The 17577-nt window shown below is 45.3% G+C and overlaps 1 protein-coding gene across 1 annotated transcript; it reads left to right on the top strand.

Moving 5' to 3' along the window:
• Positions 1-6496: 6496 nt before the first annotated feature.
• Positions 6497-17577, top strand: tmem135 (transmembrane protein 135). Its single transcript, XM_056285355.1, has 15 exons — positions 6497-6641; positions 8350-8477; positions 9009-9101; positions 9306-9339; positions 9533-9598; positions 12532-12578; positions 12922-12963; positions 13064-13240; positions 13365-13434; positions 13523-13690; positions 16025-16088; positions 16216-16292; positions 17054-17152; positions 17274-17341; positions 17427-17577. The coding sequence occupies exons 1-15, from the start codon at positions 6504-6506 to the stop codon at positions 17575-17577; spliced, it is 1422 nt and encodes a 473-aa protein (XP_056141330.1). The 5' UTR covers positions 6497-6503.

The following is a 17577-nucleotide window of genomic DNA, read 5'->3' as shown; positions in this document are numbered from 1 at the left end:
AACTATCAAGAATCGGGCCAACCAGAAACCCTGGTTGAATGGGGAGGCCCATTCACTGCTGGGAACCCGAAATGCTGCGTTCAGATCTGGAGACACTGCAGCAGACAGACTGGCCAAGAGAAATCTGTCCCGGGGTATCAAGGAGGTGAAGTGGCTGTATGGACAAAAACTTAACAGCCACTTCACTGATAATAAAGACACAGGAGCTTGTGGCAAGGTTTTCAAGCAATAACTGACTACAAGCCCCCACCCCTGCAGGCATACCATATTGATCCCTCCCTACCAGACAAACTCAATGACTTTTTTGCACGTTTTGGGGTAACCAACAACAGGCGGGCACAGACACTTCCACTATCACCAAGCGACCAGGTACTCCAGCTGTCTACAGCTGGGGTAAAGAAGGCCTTTGCCAGCATCAACCCATGCAAAGCTGCGGGGCCGGACAACATACCTGGGCATGTTATTAAGGACTGCGCAGAACAGCTGAAAGATGTTTTTGCAGACATCTTCCAACACCTCGCTCAGTCAAGCAGTAGTGCCTAACTGCCTCAAAAGTGTCACCGTCATTCCTCTGCCCAAAAGGTCAAACCCAGCCAATATGAATGACTTCCACCCTGTGGCCCTCACTCCCATAATTATGAAGTGCTTTGAGCGGCTTGTCATGCAGCACATCAAGGCCTGCCTCACTGCAAACCTAGATCCCCTACAGTTTGCATATAGAGCCAACTGATCCATGGAAGACACGATATCGACCACACTCCACCTCACTTTGTCACACCTGGAAGGGAAGAACACCTACGCCAGGATCCTCTTCATCAATTTCAGCTTGGCATTTAACACCATCGTACCACAACAACTGGTGGAGAAGCTGAGGTTGCTGGATGTCGACACTGGCACCTGTAACTGGGTCCTGGCCTTCCTGACACAGAAGCAGCAGCCAGTCAGGGTGGGCAGCCACACATCAAATTCCATCTTAGTGAGCACAGGTTCACCCCAGGGCTGCATCCTGAGCCCCCTCTTGTTCACCCTGCTAACCCAAGACTGTCCTGCCAAATTTGACACCAACCATATCAAGTTTGCAGATGATACAACAGTAATGGGTCTCGTCAGCAATAATGATGAATCTGCATACAGGATGGAGGTGGAGCAGCTAACGGCATGGTGCGAATCCCACAACCTCTCCCTGAATATAAGTAAAACGGCATATGATGATGCCGGCAGGCACCATCATATGCCTCTGACCATCAATGGAGCCACTGTGGAGAAGGTCAGTAACATGAAGTTCCTGGGAGTGCACCTGGCGGATGACCTGACCTCAACCATTAACACCTTGGCCATCGTTAAAAAGGCCCAACAGCGGCTCCATCCCCTCCAGAGACTTAAAGGGCAAGCCTCCCCATCCAGCCCTCACCACCTTCTACAGGGGCACCATTGAAAGTATTCTAACCTACGGTGTCTCACTTCCTGGTTCGGTAACTGCAAAGCGACCGAAGAGCACCAGCTGAACAGAATAGTGAAGACAGCTAGCAAGATCATTTGTGCCCCTCTCCCCTTCCTGTGTTTGCAGCCTCCAGCATCATTAAGGATCCCCACCATCCTTCTCACAACCTGTTTTCCCTCCTGCCGTCTGGGAAGAGGTACAGGAGCATCTGTGTTAAATCCAGCAGAATACTAAATAGCTTCTACCCACAAGCAGTCAGGATCAGTAACAAACTGTGTCCTCCCCCTCCACAGTCATGCTTGTCCACCTACCCGCTAACCCTCCCCCCCATCAGTGCTGGTCACTCACTGACACACACCGGCTGTCAACATTTAACTGAAATGGCACTTTAATGGACTGTGTTGCACTTGAATGGACTGTGTTGTTAATTGTTTGTGCTTTTTTGTTTTGTCCTCTCTGTTTTTATGTTGTTGTTTTTTTGTGTGTGTGATTTAGTGGTATTGATTTTATGGAATTTTTAGATATATATATTTTATCTTTTCTGTTGCACTGCTGTGGGCTGGAAGAAACGGCATTTCGTTTTTATTTATGTGAGCAGGTACATAATGAAATGACAATAAACTAAATCTTGACATCTTTGAAGGCTGATGCCCTTTAGTATATGGAAGTGGCACATCCCTAAAGTTCCTCCTAAATGCTCAGACCAAAGCATGCAGAAGAAGTGGGCCGGGGGCAGAGTTTTCTTTGGCGCCGGCTCTCTGCCACCATAATGGAAATGAAATATGATGCCTCTTGTGTTTGTTTCCACACTTAGTCCACCTAAACTATAATTTACCTTAATTGCCTTACAAGCCATCGCTTTCTCTGCAGAGACACAGGCTTATTAAACATGGCAGACTATATTCAAAGGCCACCTCAACCTGCTGAGACCATCCGCCAACTCCTAGTAAAGTCAGAAACAACTTTAATGAAGTTATTATTCTACGTAGCAGCTCGTGCTCTCGGTGAATAAATAACTGAGTGGTGGTTTGTTGTGAAGGGGTTCCTACTTAAATTTGCAACAAACAAAAAAAGACAGGAATGTGATCCTACTAGTTACAGGATTTCTAACTATTACTACTACTACTACTACTACTACTACTACTACCATTTACATCTCTTCCTGTCCTCTGCAAATTTCTCTGTCATGCCAGCCACCTGCATGTCCTCTCTCACCACATCCATAAAGCCCAAGTATTTAAACTCATCCGCCTTCATCACCTCTACTCCTTGCATCCTCACCATTCTGCTGTCCTCCATCGCGTTCATGCATATGTATTCCGTCTTGCTCCTACTGACTTTCATTCCTCTTCTCTCCAGTGCATACCTCCGCCTCTCCAGGCTCTCTTCAACCTGCACCCTACTCTCACTACAGATCACAATGTCATCCGTGAACGTCATAGTCCATGGAGACTCCTGCCTGATCTCAGCCATCATCCTGTCCATCACCATTGCAAACAGTAAAGGACTCTGAGCCGATCCTTGATGTAATCCCACCTCCACCTTGAACCCATCTGTCATTCCAACCGTACACCTCACCACTGTCACACTGCCCTCATACATATCCTGCACCACTCCGCCATACTTCTCTGCCACTCCCGACTTCCTCATACAATACCACACCTCCTCTCTCGGCACTCTGTCGTATGCTTTCTCTAAATCCACAAAGACACAATGTAACTCCTTCTGGCCTTCTCTATACTTCTCCATCAACATTCCCAAAGCAAACATCACATCTGTGGTGCTCTTTCGTGGCATGAAACCATACTGGTGCTCAATAATCCTCACCTCTCCTCTTAACCTAACTTCTATTACTCTTTCCCATATCTTCATGCTGTGGCTGATCAACTTTATACCTCTGCAGTTGCTACAGCGCTGCACATCACCCTTATTCTTGAAAATCAGTACCAGTATGCTTCTTCTCCACTCCTCAGGCATCCTCTCACTTTCCAAGATTGTGTTAAACAATCTAGGTAAAAACACCACTGCCATCTCTCCTAAACATCTCCATGCCTCCACAGGTATGTCATCTGGACCAACTGCCTTTCCACTCTTCATCTTCTTCAAAGCTGCCCTCACTTCCTCCTTGCTAATCCACTGCACTTCCTGATTCACTATCCCCACATCATCCAATCTCTCTCTCTTTCTCTCTCTCTCTCTATCTCTCTCGCTCTCTCTCTCTTTCTCATTTCCTTTATTCATCAGCCCCTCAAAGTACTCCTTCCACCTTCTCAACACACTCTCCTCGCTTGGCAGCATCTCTATCCTTCATCGCCCTAACCTGCTGCACAACTTTTCCAGCTCGGCCCCTCTGTCTAGCCAATCAGTACAAGTCCTTTTCTTCTTTCTTAGTGTCCAACCTTTAATACAACTCACCATACGCCTTTTCCCTTTCCTTTGCCTTTGCCACCTCTCTCTTCGCTTTATACTGCATCTCCTTGTACTCCTGTGTACTTTCTTCATCTCTCTGACTATCCCACTTCTTCTTTGCCAACCTCTTCCTCCGTACACGTTTCTGTACTTGCTCATTCCGCCACCAAGTCTCCTTGTCTTCCTCTGTCCAGATGACACACCAAGTACCTTCCTAGCAGTCTCCCTCACTATTTCTGCAGTGGCTGGCCAGCCATCTGGCAACTCTTTACTACCACCCAGTGACTGTCTTAACTCCTCCCTGAACTCCACACAACAGTCATCCTTCTTCAACTTCCACCTTTTGATCCTTGGCTCAGCCTTCACTCTCTTCCTCTTCTTGATCTCCAAAGTCATCCTACAGACCACCATCTTATGCTGCCCAGCTACATTCTCCCCTGTCACCACCTTGCTGTCTCCAATCCCTTTCAGATTGCGCCTCATACTTAAGACAAAGTCCACCTTTGTGCACTTCCCTCCACTCTTATCCGTCACCTTGTGTTCCTCCTTCTTCTTGAAATATGTATTCACCACAGCCATTTCCATCCTGTTTTGAAAAATCCACCACCATCTGTTCTTCCACATTCCTCTCCTTGAGATTTTACGCCAGATGCCCTCCCTGACGCAACCCTTCTCATTTATCCGGGCTTGGGACCGGCACTAACAATGCACCAGCTTGTGCATCCTCAGTGGCTGGGTTTTGGATTTCTAACATACTTATTTCCATAAAATTAACTGTAGAGATTATATATACGTGTGTGTGTGTGTGTGTGTGTGTGTGTGTGTGTGTGTGTGTGTGTGTGTGTGTGTGTGTGTGTGTGTGTGTGTGTGTGTGTGTGTGTGTGTGTGCGTGTATGACAGTAAAAAGAAGAGAATCCTAAAGGGTGCATCTAGCAGTAGTAATTTGAGTGTAATATAGTTGTACACTGATATAACTGGTTTTGCTTGGAAACACTTTTCTTTTGTCTCCCAAAGTTATACTAAAGACGAACCAGGATTTGAGTAAATTATTGTTTTTGTATGCTGACGTCATATTAGTAAAAATACAGAATTGCAACAAGTAACTGGATTAATTGTAATTATTTTTTTCTTTTTAAATACATACATTACAAACTAGTAGAACTTACAGCCTGGTGGTTGAAGAAGGTAAACGAACAACCCTCCACCCCAACGTGGACCACAGGTCAACCAACTCAAACCACATCTGTAGTCCTCGATTCTGCAGCTACTAGAAACCAGTGGCGCCCCCAAGGGGTGGCCAGGGGTGGCCACGGCCACCCTGATACTATCCCTGGCCCCCCCGCTGGCCCCACGAGTCGCATATGCAGAATATGCTTCTGATTATGCATAATACGCTTCTATCTGATATTTTGCATTAGGTGCTGTTCATTTAAATCAATAATGTATATTTTTCTTAACTCTCATACTGACAGTTTTCCACTAGGCCTAACAGTACTAATAAGACACGTTAGCCTCTAGCTAACGGGTCTGACCCTTTAGCCGAGCGGTTAGCGATGTCGCCTTGTGGTGCAGTACACCCCGTATCGAATCCCGCACCGGGCAAGAAAATAACCGGTTACATTGGTGGCAGCGGTGGGATCCGGAAGTGTGCAGATCCTCAGAAGTCTCTTCTGAGCGCGGGAAGAACAAAGCGCGAGGGCGCGCTTCCGGGGAGGGTGACAACTGTAAACTACTGATAACATACATTAGCCCCTAGCTAACGGGTTTGACCCTTTAGCCGAGCGGTCAGCGATGTCGCCTCATGGTGCAGTACACGCCGTATCGAATCCCGCACCGGGCAAGAAAATAACCGGTTACAACAGCGTCATAGAATTCCCGAAATACAGCCATGGCTTTTGGTTTTGGTGTGCCACCCCAAGATTTTCTTTTTTTTTTTAAATTTATTTCTGATTTTCCCCTTTTTTCTCCCAATTTAGTGGCCAATTGATCCCTATTTTAATTCAAACACCCACCCTCGTATTGCATGCGTTCGCCAACTGCATCTCTCCGGCCGGCAGTCTCGAAGGAAAGCGCCTCCCCACTTTCGTGACAAGGCGAATCCAAGCCGAACCACTGTTTTTCCGACACACACAGAGACGCATTCACATGACGAACACAAGCCGACTCCGCCCCCCTCCCGAAGACAGCGTTGCCAATGATTGCTGCTTCATCGAGTCCGGCCATAGTCGGATCTGACGAGACCGGGGCGCGAACCCCAGTCCCCAGTGGGCAACTGCATCGACACCAAGCCGACGCTTAGACCGCTACGCCACCGCGGACCCTGACCCCAAGATTTTCAGTGGCCCCCTTTGCCCCCCCCCCATGAAACATTTCTGGGGGCGCCACTGATAGAAACACGGCAACGTTTGACAAAAACAAACAAACAAAAACCAACAAAAGTTGCGTGCAAAGTGGATACGTGGCCCAGATCTCTTAATAAATCCGAAACATAGCGCGGGCAGCACGAAACTGCCTCGCCCGCCGCCCGCGGGCCGGTAGCTCGAGCCCCCCCCCGCTCCCCCGCCTGACAGCACAGGTGCACGCCTCCCTCGGAGCGCGTTGCCGGGAGCGCGCCACCGACAACGCTCATCACCGCCGTCTCCGTCACACAGTCATGGCCGCCCTCAGTAAAATACCGCACAACTGCTACGAGATAGGTCACACCTGGAACCCGTCGTGTGCGCTGTCGGCTCTGGAAGTCACCAGAGGAGCACTGGAGGTGTCCTTCAAAATATACGCGCCGCTTTACCTGGTGAGTCTATAGGTTTCCACCCCCCGACAAACATGCTCACACGCTAAGGCTAACGCCAGCTAGCCGACCGACGTTGACTGCCGTTAACCCGTTAGCTTCACTGGCTACCGGGGTTAAAGAGCAGCTAGCTGTCATCTGTGTGCTGCAGTTGCGTTGCGAAAGCAGCAACGGGAAAACAAAACAAAACAACATTTCAGATCCCAAGAATTCAACAAAAAAGCCTCCCCGGTACTAAAACCCCAGTAGAAAGCTGTCTAAATCCTGAAATTGCAACAGAAAAGCATTCTTAACTCGCGTTGCGTCCCCATCCGTGGCCCCAACTCCATGGTGATCCATGAGAGAATGAAGGGGGTAGTTAGACCCTTGTCTGACAGCAGAACAGATGCTTACCTCCGAGGAAAACGGTTGTTTTTCAGTACTGTTGTGGCACCAGACGTTACCGGTAAGCATGCAAAGGGGAGGTTCCGTTTTGTTAACTTTCTCTTTTTTTTTTTTTTTAACTCAAACTGTTCTGTGACCTCTGTGCAGGTTGCCTGGCTGGATGACGCCTGATTAACAACATCTAGTATTGAATTTTGGTAGTTTTGAAGTTGTTTGCACAGTGGCGTTTGCAGAGAGAAACCTTGGTCAGAAACCAGTTGGTTGAGTATATTCGTTTTGGCGTTACTGTGTTATACATGTATATGTTTAAGCATGTGTTTCGGATTTTAAGTTCTGTGACCTAAATTGATGCTCCTATTTGAGAAAAATCTCTAATTAGCCGCCGAAGAGTTTATTTTGCTAAGACCATAAAAAGTTGTTGAACCTAATTGAACTAGTTTCGCACGGAATTGACTTCCACCCAGGGGTTTAATATATTCAAGCAGAACCTCTATTGTGGGTATGCAACTATTCATTTACAATTTTTCAGAAAAGGAACTAGATTTTGAGCAGTCTGCCATGGACTTCAACAGAGTAGGAACCACAAACTGGGAGCCAGGGAGAGCCAGAATGCCCTTTGAATGATCTTGATGGTGTCAGTTGTGAGGCACTCAAAGGCAAGGTTCAACTTCATGTAAACAGAGAGCATTGTATGTGCAGGTCTCTGAACACATGACATTGGCCAACATTAACAATGAAGTTAAGATGCACTCATGATTATCCATGTTCCCTGGACTGTTAACATTAAGGAAAACACTGCAAATGCTGTCAAATCGAGCTATTCAACTGGTAAATCCAACCAGAATATAACTGAGTTGAGCCCTTGGGGTGGTGTTTGTGGGCTGTTTCTTTCAAGTGTGTCTTGTTCTTGGGTTTGTGTATTCTCAGTAAAATTTGACCTTACTGAATTGTCAAACCACAGTACCACTAGCATTACAAAGACACGTTTGACATCCACGGCATACCTGGACACTGGCTGGTTAAAGCTAGCTGGCTGACATTGTGCATTTTGCAGATATGAAAGTAGGTAAAAGTTCAGCGTTTTACCCTGTAGCTTCATTGCTCTGCAAACAAATATGGGAAAGGGACAGTTTCATTTTTTCACTGTCAGCTCTCAAAATTGTCATCACAGGATGCCCGCAGGTCAAGAGTTTGATTTAAACAAAGGTTGTATAACTTTGCTTAATATGTTTCCCAGGTATGCTGGCATTGAACACTGCAACACTTTGGGCTATATCAAAAATGTTCAACCTAATTGCGACTTCTGCACCATGTCCCTGCATTGCAGATAGCAGCCATTTTAAGGCGAAGGAAGAAGGAGTACTATTTGAAAAAGCTCCTCCCTGAGATCCTGCTTTCTACCTCTTTCCTCACAGCCAATGGAGGTCTCTATATTGTTTTCTTCTGCATTCTCAGGTATGCAGCATATTCCTCTCTCCAGCATAGAAATACACAGCCTCAAGCTATTCTGGAGCAGCTGACTCTCCCTTTTTGGAGAGCGCCGCTTGAAAATGACAAATATCTGAGTATTTTGTTCACGTGTGAGCTCTTCTCACAACTTGAAAAGTTCGACATTAATGTACTATGAAGTTGATCTGTTTTATCCTGCACTGTTGTCTTAACATATAGCTTCTTGGAGATTTTGTTGTAATTGATGAAAATGTAACTGTCTATGATGATGCTTTTGCAGATCAGTGTGTATTTTGTTAGGTGGAGTTGAATGAAATATAAAATGAAGTTTATTCAACCGTAGCAGCTCAAACCAACCGTCTGTTAGTCTGATGTTTGGAAAGAATTATTCGTGATATTGTTTTTGATATTGTGTTGACTGTCCTCGGACATAAAAACAATTTACGCCTTTTTGAAACAAGCTGTAGTTCCTTTTAAATAGGCTTAAGAAATCTGAGACAAACTGGGCTTGAGCTGATTGTGTCTTTCCACACCTAGGAAACTACTTGGAGGATTTTACTTCTGGTCAGTTGGGTTTGGGGCAGCACTGCCTGCCTCCTATATCTCCATCCTCATAGAGCGCAAAAGCAGGTTAGACTTTCTCATCCATTTTCACTGCTATCCTCTTCATCTGCACCCCCTCCTTTGCATCGATGCCTAAAAAAAGTGATGTTAACATTTGCCAAATAATGGCACCACAGGAAAGCATCCATACAGGAAAACATGCCCTCTGGGAAAACCGGTTTAACGCGTGTGTGTGTGTGTGTGTGTGTGTGTGTGTGTTTCTCACCCCAGGAGAGGCCTGCTGACAATATATATGACAAATCTGGTAAGAGCTCTTCTGTTCAGAGAACCGCTGACTGGTTATTCAGTAGTAGGCTTTCATATTTCAGTTTCATCTAGATTCAGGATGATTGTCTGAGAAAGATGAACTGTAATTGTAAAAGGTAATCTGTAAGGGGAGTGTGGTTTTAGGTAGAACTTTGTTCCTTTCTCAGTCTGTTTATTTCATCTTTTTTCAGGCCACGGAGACCTTGTTCCGGATGGCTGTGATGCGCGGCATTGTCAAACCCCTCAAACATGGAGAGGTATGGAGAGGTTTATAATGGCGAATCCACATAGACAGATAGACAATGAATGAAATATGGTGGTTTGCTTTTGGGCTGTACAATTAATCATATTAAAATTGCGATCTCGATTCATCTCTCATAGTGAATTGAATCATAAATGGCACCAATTCTGCAGTGTTTGTATTTGGATGACCCATGCATAAAATCAAGCACCACCACCCCCCCCAATTTGCTATGACCAGTGACATTGTGTCATGTAAAAATCTCAGAAACTGCATGATCGGTAAGGACTGCAGATTCTCATTCTCAACGAGCAGTATACAAATGACACAATTAAAAAATGTTGTGCAATGCACACAAAAAAAGTTTTATTTTTGTGTGCAGTTCTATGGTAATCAGAATCATGTTTATTAGTCATGTAGGTTTGTACATAGTACATGGAATTTGACTCCGGTTTCGTGGCTGTCTGTGTACTTAACAACACTACAACACAACAATCTTCTGATATATACACAAGGATTGACATGTACAGATGAAATAAGAGACGATAAAGTTAATAGTGCAGAGAATTTGTCAGAGATGCTGAAATAGATGTTAGCAGGTTACTTATATAAATGGCTGAGTTAAATGTACATGACAGAGCATACCAGTATAAGTACAATGTACAGGACAGTATATACAAAATGGTTGGATTTATTTTACAGTGTTGAGCGTTAATTTGAGTGACAGCCCGCAGAAAGAAACTTTTTTATATCTGGATTTTTTGGGGTACGGTGCTCTTTAGCGCCTACCAGAGGGGAGGAGTTGAACAGGTTCTGACCAGGGTGTGATGGGTCTGCAGTGACGTTGCCTGCCTGTTTCCTGAGTCTGGAGGTGTATAAGTACTGAATGGGGGGCAGGTTGGCACCAATGATTTTCTCTGCAGACTTGTCTATTGTAGTCTGTCCCTGTCCTGTTTGGTGGCCGATCCAAACTAGACAGTGATGGATGTGCAGAGGACAGACTGGATTATTGCAGCGTAGAACTGAATCAGCAGTTCCTGAGGCAGGTTGAATTTCTTTTTTTTTTCTTTTTCTTTTTTTAAAATTTATTTCTGATTTTTCCCTTTTTCTCCCAATTTCGTGGCCAGTCGATCCCTATTTTAGTTCAAACACCCACCCTCATACTGCATGCGTTCGCCAACTGCGTCTCTCCAGCCAGCAGTCTCAAAGGAGACGTGTTGCCACGTTCGTGACAAGGCGAATCCAGGCCGAACCACTGCTTTTTCCGACACACACAGAGACACATTCATGCAACGAACACAAGCTGACTCCGCCCCTTTCCCGAAGACAGCGTTGCCAATTATTGCTGCTTCATTGAGTCCGGCCATAGTCGGATCTGACGAGACCGAGGCGCGAACCCCGGTTCCCAGTGGGCAACTGCATTGACACAAAGCCGATGCTTAGACCGCTACACCACCGCGGACCCTCAGGTTGAATTTCTTGAGCAGGCAGAGAAAGTATGTCCTCTGCTGGGCCTTTTTGATGATTGTGTCTATGTTGGATGCCCATCTTAGGTCCTGAGAGACTGTGGAGCCCAAAAATCTGTAGGTTTTCTTTTACCGTAGACACTGTGCTGTTGAGTATGATGAGGGGGAGCAATGTTGGGGGACTCCTCCTGAAGTCCACTGTCATCTCCACTGTTTTGAGTGTGTTCAGCTCCACGTTGTTGTGGTCACACCAGAAGCTCAGCTGATCAACCTCCTGTCTATATGCAGACTCATCATCATCCTGGATAAGGCCAGTGATGGTTGTGTCGTCCTCAAAATTCAGGCATTTAACAGATGCGTCACCTGAGGTACAGTCATTTGTGTAGCGAAGGAAGAGTAGAGGGGAGTGCACACATCCCTGGGGGGATGCCAGTGCTGATAGTCTGGATGCTGGATGTGATTTTCCCCAGCCTCACCAGCTGCCTCCTGTCTGTCAGGAAGTTTTTAATCCACTGGCAGATGGGGGCTGGTACAGTGAGCTAGGTGAGTTTGGGGTGGAGGATATCTGGGATGATGGTGTTGAACGCTGAGCTGAAGTCCACAAACAGGACCTTTGCATATATCCCTGGGGAGTCAAGGTGTTGGAAGATGTAGTGCAATCCCATGTTGACTGCGTCCTCCACTGACCTGTTTGCTCAGTAGGCAAACTGCAGCAGGCCTGTAATTTCCTTCAGGTGGGCCAGTCTCTCGAAGGATTTCATGACCACATACATTAAGGGCAATGGGCCTGTAGTCATTTAATCCTGTGATACGGGGTTTTTGGGGCATCAGGGTGAAAGTGGAGCTCTTGAAGCAGGAGGGGACTTCACATAGCTCCAGTGATCTGTTTAAGATCAGTGTGAAAATGGGGCCCGGCAGGTCAGCACAGATTTTGAGACAGGTGGGTGACACACCATCCAGGCTGCAAACCATGCCCTGCAATAGCAACAGCCGTTACAGCCATGTTTAGGGTCAAGGTTAGGTGGTGGTTAAGTTCAGGGTTAGTGGGAAACAATCACTATTTTCACCATTATCACTGTTGTAGAGATAACACTTAATTAGCAGCTATACTACTAAGTGAGCTTCAGTGTGCCTCTGAAATGCCATCCAAATTGTGAGAAATGTCTACCAGACTGTGAATTGCTCTTTAGATGAGGCATTCAGTGGTATTTTGTCTTTGTGAATTGCTATTATACAAACACTGCATTTTATGTAAGAGAATTTAATAAATGTATACACTGGTTTTTACAAATTGGTGTGTCTAAGAGTCGAGTGAAAATCCTGATCTCAGTTTAAATCCAAAAAAATGCTGATTCCCATTTAATCCAGAATTGTGCTGCCCTGGTTTAAATCAGGATGGTTGCTTACCTGCTGAGAAAGCAAATGACCCCAGCGCTTGTCTGTTATGTTTCACCTAATGCCCGCTGTTTCTGCTTTTCATTAGGTGCTCTTGTTCTGCATAACTGCATCCCTCTACATGTTCTTCTTTAGGTCAGTAGAACCCACAGCAGATACCGTCTGGAGCGGTTCTCAATCAGGTCCTCGGGTACCACCAGTACTGCTGGTTCTCTGTTTTGCCAGGTATTTCATTACATTGAACTGTTGTTTCAATCATTCCAGCCTCCACAACTAGGAAGGTTTTAGATCTTTAACAACAGATGAATGTAATGAATTACCTGATGGAACAGAAAACCAGCAGTACTGGTGGTGTCCGAGGACTGGATTTAGAACCACTTGTCTAGGGTGAAATTGGAAATTCAGTAATTTGTGTGACAAAATGATTAAACAGTCTTCTCAAGCGTTTTACTGAATATATTTGTTGTTTTTTTTATAGGTCAAAAGATGGTCTCAAAGGCTTTACGTTCTCAGCATTAAAGTAAGTTGCTCATTTGGCCATGGGGGGGGGGTCACGGTATTTCACGCAGGTCACTATTATCGCCTATGTTTGAGCCTAAAAGCACTCTTTTCCCACCAAGGTTCATTGTTGGGAAGGAGGAGATTCCCACTCATTCCGCTGCAGTAGAACAGAGCCACCCTGTGCCCGTAGAGAGGATAGCCGCCATCGTTGCCGAGGACTCTCAGGGGTCAACAGGACGCCCCGGCTCTAGTAGGAAAACCCTGCTTGACCTCACTAAAGAGTTGCTAGAATCAGTGTAAGGGGAATACATACCTGTGTATATACCAAATTTTCTTCCACTCAACCACACACACAAATCCACACACATACATACACACTATTTGTGCAGTAATGGCTTTTTTTTTTCCCTTTTAATTTAGATGCAAGCGTGGTCCAAGACATAGATGTTGCAAACACTATCAGGACAACTGCATCTCCTACTGTGTAAAAGTAAGAGCCTTTCTTGCACAGTGTTTTGCTCTTTGGTTTTTGTTCTCGTTTGTACTGTTAGTAACATGGTTATTTCACACCATCACAGGGTTTTGTCAGAATGTTCAGCGTGGGCTACCTGATTCAGTGTTGTCTGAAAGTGCCCTCAGCATTCAGACAGATGTTCTCCAAGCCTTCCCGTCTCCCCTCGCTCTTCTACAACAAAGAGAACTTCCAGCTAGGGGCCTTCCTCGGCTCTTTCGTCAGTATATACAAGGTACCTGTGTTTCTTACTCTCACTGTGTTGTGTGTTTAACTTTATGGACTGTGTGTTTGCTGACATGAAATGTAGTGCATACAAAGCAAAGATGACTTAAAAATGATGGCATGAAAATAACAACAGAATGTCGCCATGGCAACAATCCAGCAGCAGCAAGTCAGTGTTTCAAAGTGCACGTAATGAAGATGTGAGGATGTCCAGCTGTCTCGCTGCTGTTTTCTGTTACGATGCCAGAAGGCCATGAATATTGTGCATGCATCTCCAGGAAAGAGTTGGTTTGTTCTCCATCCTGACTGCATCACACCGACTGAAAGCTGATTGGTTATCACTTCTTTGCTACAAACCACTTCTTCGCTCATGCTGAACATTTTCCAACCCGAGCAAGCACCCGTTTCATTAATTTCACAGCACCCGAAGTTGAAGAAGAGATTCGTAGTGACAAGTTGCCTCTCTCTGTTGACTTTTCAAAATTTCACATTACCTTCTGTGCAATTGCACACTTAGTCTTAACTCTGTTCTTTTTGATTTTTCGGAAACACTTTCTATGAAGCTTGCATCTATAATGCCATATAAGCATCTATAATGCCCTATAAGCATCTATAACGCCCATGCTTTCCTATAATGTGTATTACAATGACTGACGGTTATGGCTGAAGTCTGTGCAATCTCATTATGCATCTCTACAAAACTTCAGTAAAACAAGTTGGCTATGATGCATTATGACATTTGACAGATAAACAGGCTAATGATGACATTTATAATGCATAAATCCGTTTTAAATTGACATTATGTATCATAAAGTTGGTTATGAGGTGTTGTGAGGGCATATACATGGTTATAATGAATCTTACAATGACTTATAGCTACACTTATAGGGCATTATACACTCACTGACCACTTTATTAGGTACACCTTGCTAGTACCGGGTTGGACCCCCTTTTGCCTTCAGAACTGCCTTAATCCTTCGTGGCATAGATTCAACAAGGTACTGGAAACATTCCTCAGAGAGTTTGGTCCATATTGACATGATAGCATCACGCAGTTGCTGCAGATTTGTCGGCTGCACATCCATGATGCGAATCTCTCGGTCCACCACATCCCAAAGGTGCTCTATTGGATTGAGATCTGGTGACTGTGGAGGCCATTTGAGTACAGTGAACTCATTGTCATGTTCAAGAAACCAGTCTGAGATGATTCGAGCTTTATGACATGGCGCGTTATCCTGCTGGAAGTAGCCATCAGAAGATGGGAACACTGTGGTCATAAAGGGATGGACATGGTCAGCAACAGTACTCAGGTAGGCTGTGGCGTTGACACGATGCTCAATTGGTACTAAGGGGCCCAAAGTGTGCCAAGAAAATATCCCCCACACCATTACACCACCACCACCAGCCTGAACCGTTGATACAAGGCAGGATGGATCCATGCTTTCATGTTGTTGATGCCAAATTCTGACCCTACCATCCGAATGTCGCAGCAGAAATCGAGACTCATCAGACCAGGCAACGTTTTTCCAATCTTCTATTGTCCAATTTTGGTGAGCCTGTGCGAATTGTAGCCTCAGTTTCCTGTTCTTAGCTGACAGGAGTGGCACCCGGTGTGGTCTTCTGCTGCTGTAGCCCATCTGCCTCAAGGTTCGACGTGTTGTGCGTTCAGAGATGCTCTTCTGCATACCTCAGTTGTAATGAGTGGTTTTTTGAGTTACTGTTGCCTTTCTATCAGCTCGAACCAGTCTGGCCATTCTCCTCTGACCTCTGGCATCAACAAGGCATTTTTGCCCACAGAACTGCCGCTCACTGGATATTTTCTCTTTCTCGGACCATTCTCTGTAAACCCTAGAGATGGTTGTGCGTGAAAAAATCCCAGTAGATCAGCAGTTTCTGAAATACTCAGACCAGCCCGTCTGGCACCAACAACCATGCCACGTTCAAAGTCATTTAAATCACCTTTCTTCCCCATTCTGATGCTCGGTTTGAACTGCAGCAGATCTCTTGACCATGTCTACATGCCTAAATGCATTGAGTTGCTGCCATGTGATTGGCTGATTAGAAATTTGCGTTAACGAGCAGTTGGACAGGTGTGCCTAATAAAGTGGCCGGTGAGTGTAGATGCTTATAGGGCGTTATAGATGCAAGCTTCATAGAAAGTGTTACCAATTTTCTTCTGAATTCATACCTGATTTCATATTCTAATACCTTTCTCCAGTCGTTCATAGGTTAACAGCCATATTGTCTGATATTCTCTTTCTCCACCTGTCTGTCTGCTATTTCCTGTGATGTCATTTGATATTCATCCTATTCTTTTTTCTTTTCTTTTCTTTTTTATCCTCAGGGAACCAGCTGTCTCCTCCGTTGGGTGCGTAACCTTGATGATGAGCTCCATGCACTGATAGCTGGTGAGAGAGCGTTATGTCACGTTACCAATTAAATCCTTTGAGAAGTGGCCTCCAACATTTTTTTTCCAAGGGTGTCTTGGGAGTGGACTAACTCTCAACCTTTTCCCTCTCTCCTGCGGTCCCGTAGGTTTCCTGGCTGGAACCTCAATGTTCTTCTACAAAAGTACAACGATATCCATGTATCTGTTCTCCAAGTTGGTGGAAGTAAGGGGAAAAAAATTTCTTTATAGTTTGTGTGCAGGCCAAACACTTACTTTTGCATCTCAGAAGCATCGGCAGCTAATGCCACTAAAAGGCACATTAGGAGGAGACAAAATGTACTCTTTGTTCTCAGGGGGACCGGAACAAAAAGCACTTGCTAAATACCCAACACAACACGATTCCCTCCATTGCATGGCTGAGAAATGCCTTGGTTCTGTTTATAGCTACTCTACATCCTACTGACTTGGGTCAGGCAGAAATTGCAAAGTGGGTTGAGATTTTCACTTAGATGTTGTGGTATTGCCCTTAAACCTTAATGATTAAAAAAAGACACATACCTTGGTTTAACAGTTTTAAGATACAAGCTAAGTGGTGACACTGTGTGTAGGAATACAGCCACATCTTTTTAGATTCAACTTTCCCTGACACTCGCCCATACATGCCTGATAAAGCTAATGATGCTGAGGATCCATTTAACTGAAAATGTAGTTGCAGCTGTCCTACGGTTGCAGACTGCAGGTGATTTAAAGGTAACTCCCGTGATGTACTATGATCTGATCATTTCTTAAACAGAAAGCATGACACAACTTTACTTTTGCATGGCACTGAGCTAAAAACCACCCCGTGTATCTCACCTAGATTGGGTTTGTACTCCATCTGGATGAACCTTTACTCGTAGAAAAGCCTTTCTAGATTAAAGTGATCTCTCCTGCTCTCTGGGTTGGATAGTTTTAACAGCCTGTTTGGTGTCTGTCTCTCCACAGACCATGTACTTCAAGGGCATAGAGGCAGGCCGGTTCCCTTACTTCCCCCACGCAGACACTGTCCTATATGCCATCTCTACTGCCATCTGTTTTCAGGCTGTAAGTATTGCACATGCTCACACATCTGTCCTGCTGAGGCACCCATTTAAAAGTTTTCACTCCCTTGACAACTTCCGAGCTTCATATGGATTCAGTTGTGTAATTTATCGCTGTGTCACAGGCTGTGATGGAAGTTCAGAACCTCAGGCCTTCCTACTGGAAGTTCCTTCTGCGGTTAACCAAGGGCAGGTATGTACAAGCGTGCTTTGACTTGCTGCTGTCCCAGTCAGCTGTAGCTGAAATTTCATTTTACAGCTCCTGTCTCCCCTCTCAGGTTTGCGCTCATGAACCGACAGTTGCTAGATGTGTTTGGGACCCAGGCCTCCAGGGATTTCAAAGGCTTCGTGCCCACCCTGGACCCGCGGTACACTACAGCGCTAACTGAAACGGTGCTTCCACAAGGAGCTGACGCCTTGCTCGGCTGA

The sequence above is a fragment of the Lampris incognitus genome, chromosome 8 (genome assembly GCF_029633865.1).
Source record: "Lampris incognitus isolate fLamInc1 chromosome 8, fLamInc1.hap2, whole genome shotgun sequence".
In the NCBI taxonomy this organism is placed as follows: domain Eukaryota; kingdom Metazoa; phylum Chordata; class Actinopteri; order Lampriformes; family Lampridae; genus Lampris; species Lampris incognitus.
Note: the sequence above shows the minus strand (reverse complement) of the source record. Positions and strands in the feature narration are given on the sequence as shown.

Bases quoted from the DNA above. Each gene is read 5' to 3' on its own strand.
- tmem135 (XM_056285355.1), top strand. From the start codon at position 6,504: ATGGCCGCCCTCAGTAAAATACCGCACAACTGCTACGAGATAGGTCAC. The intron at 12,579-12,921 runs GTCAGTAGAACC...TTTTTTTTATAG, and splicing joins CTCTACATGTTCTTCTTTAG to GTCAAAAGATGGTCTCAAAG. The intron at 17,153-17,273 runs GTAAGTATTGCA...GCTGTGTCACAG, and splicing joins CTGCCATCTGTTTTCAGGCT to GCTGTGATGGAAGTTCAGAA.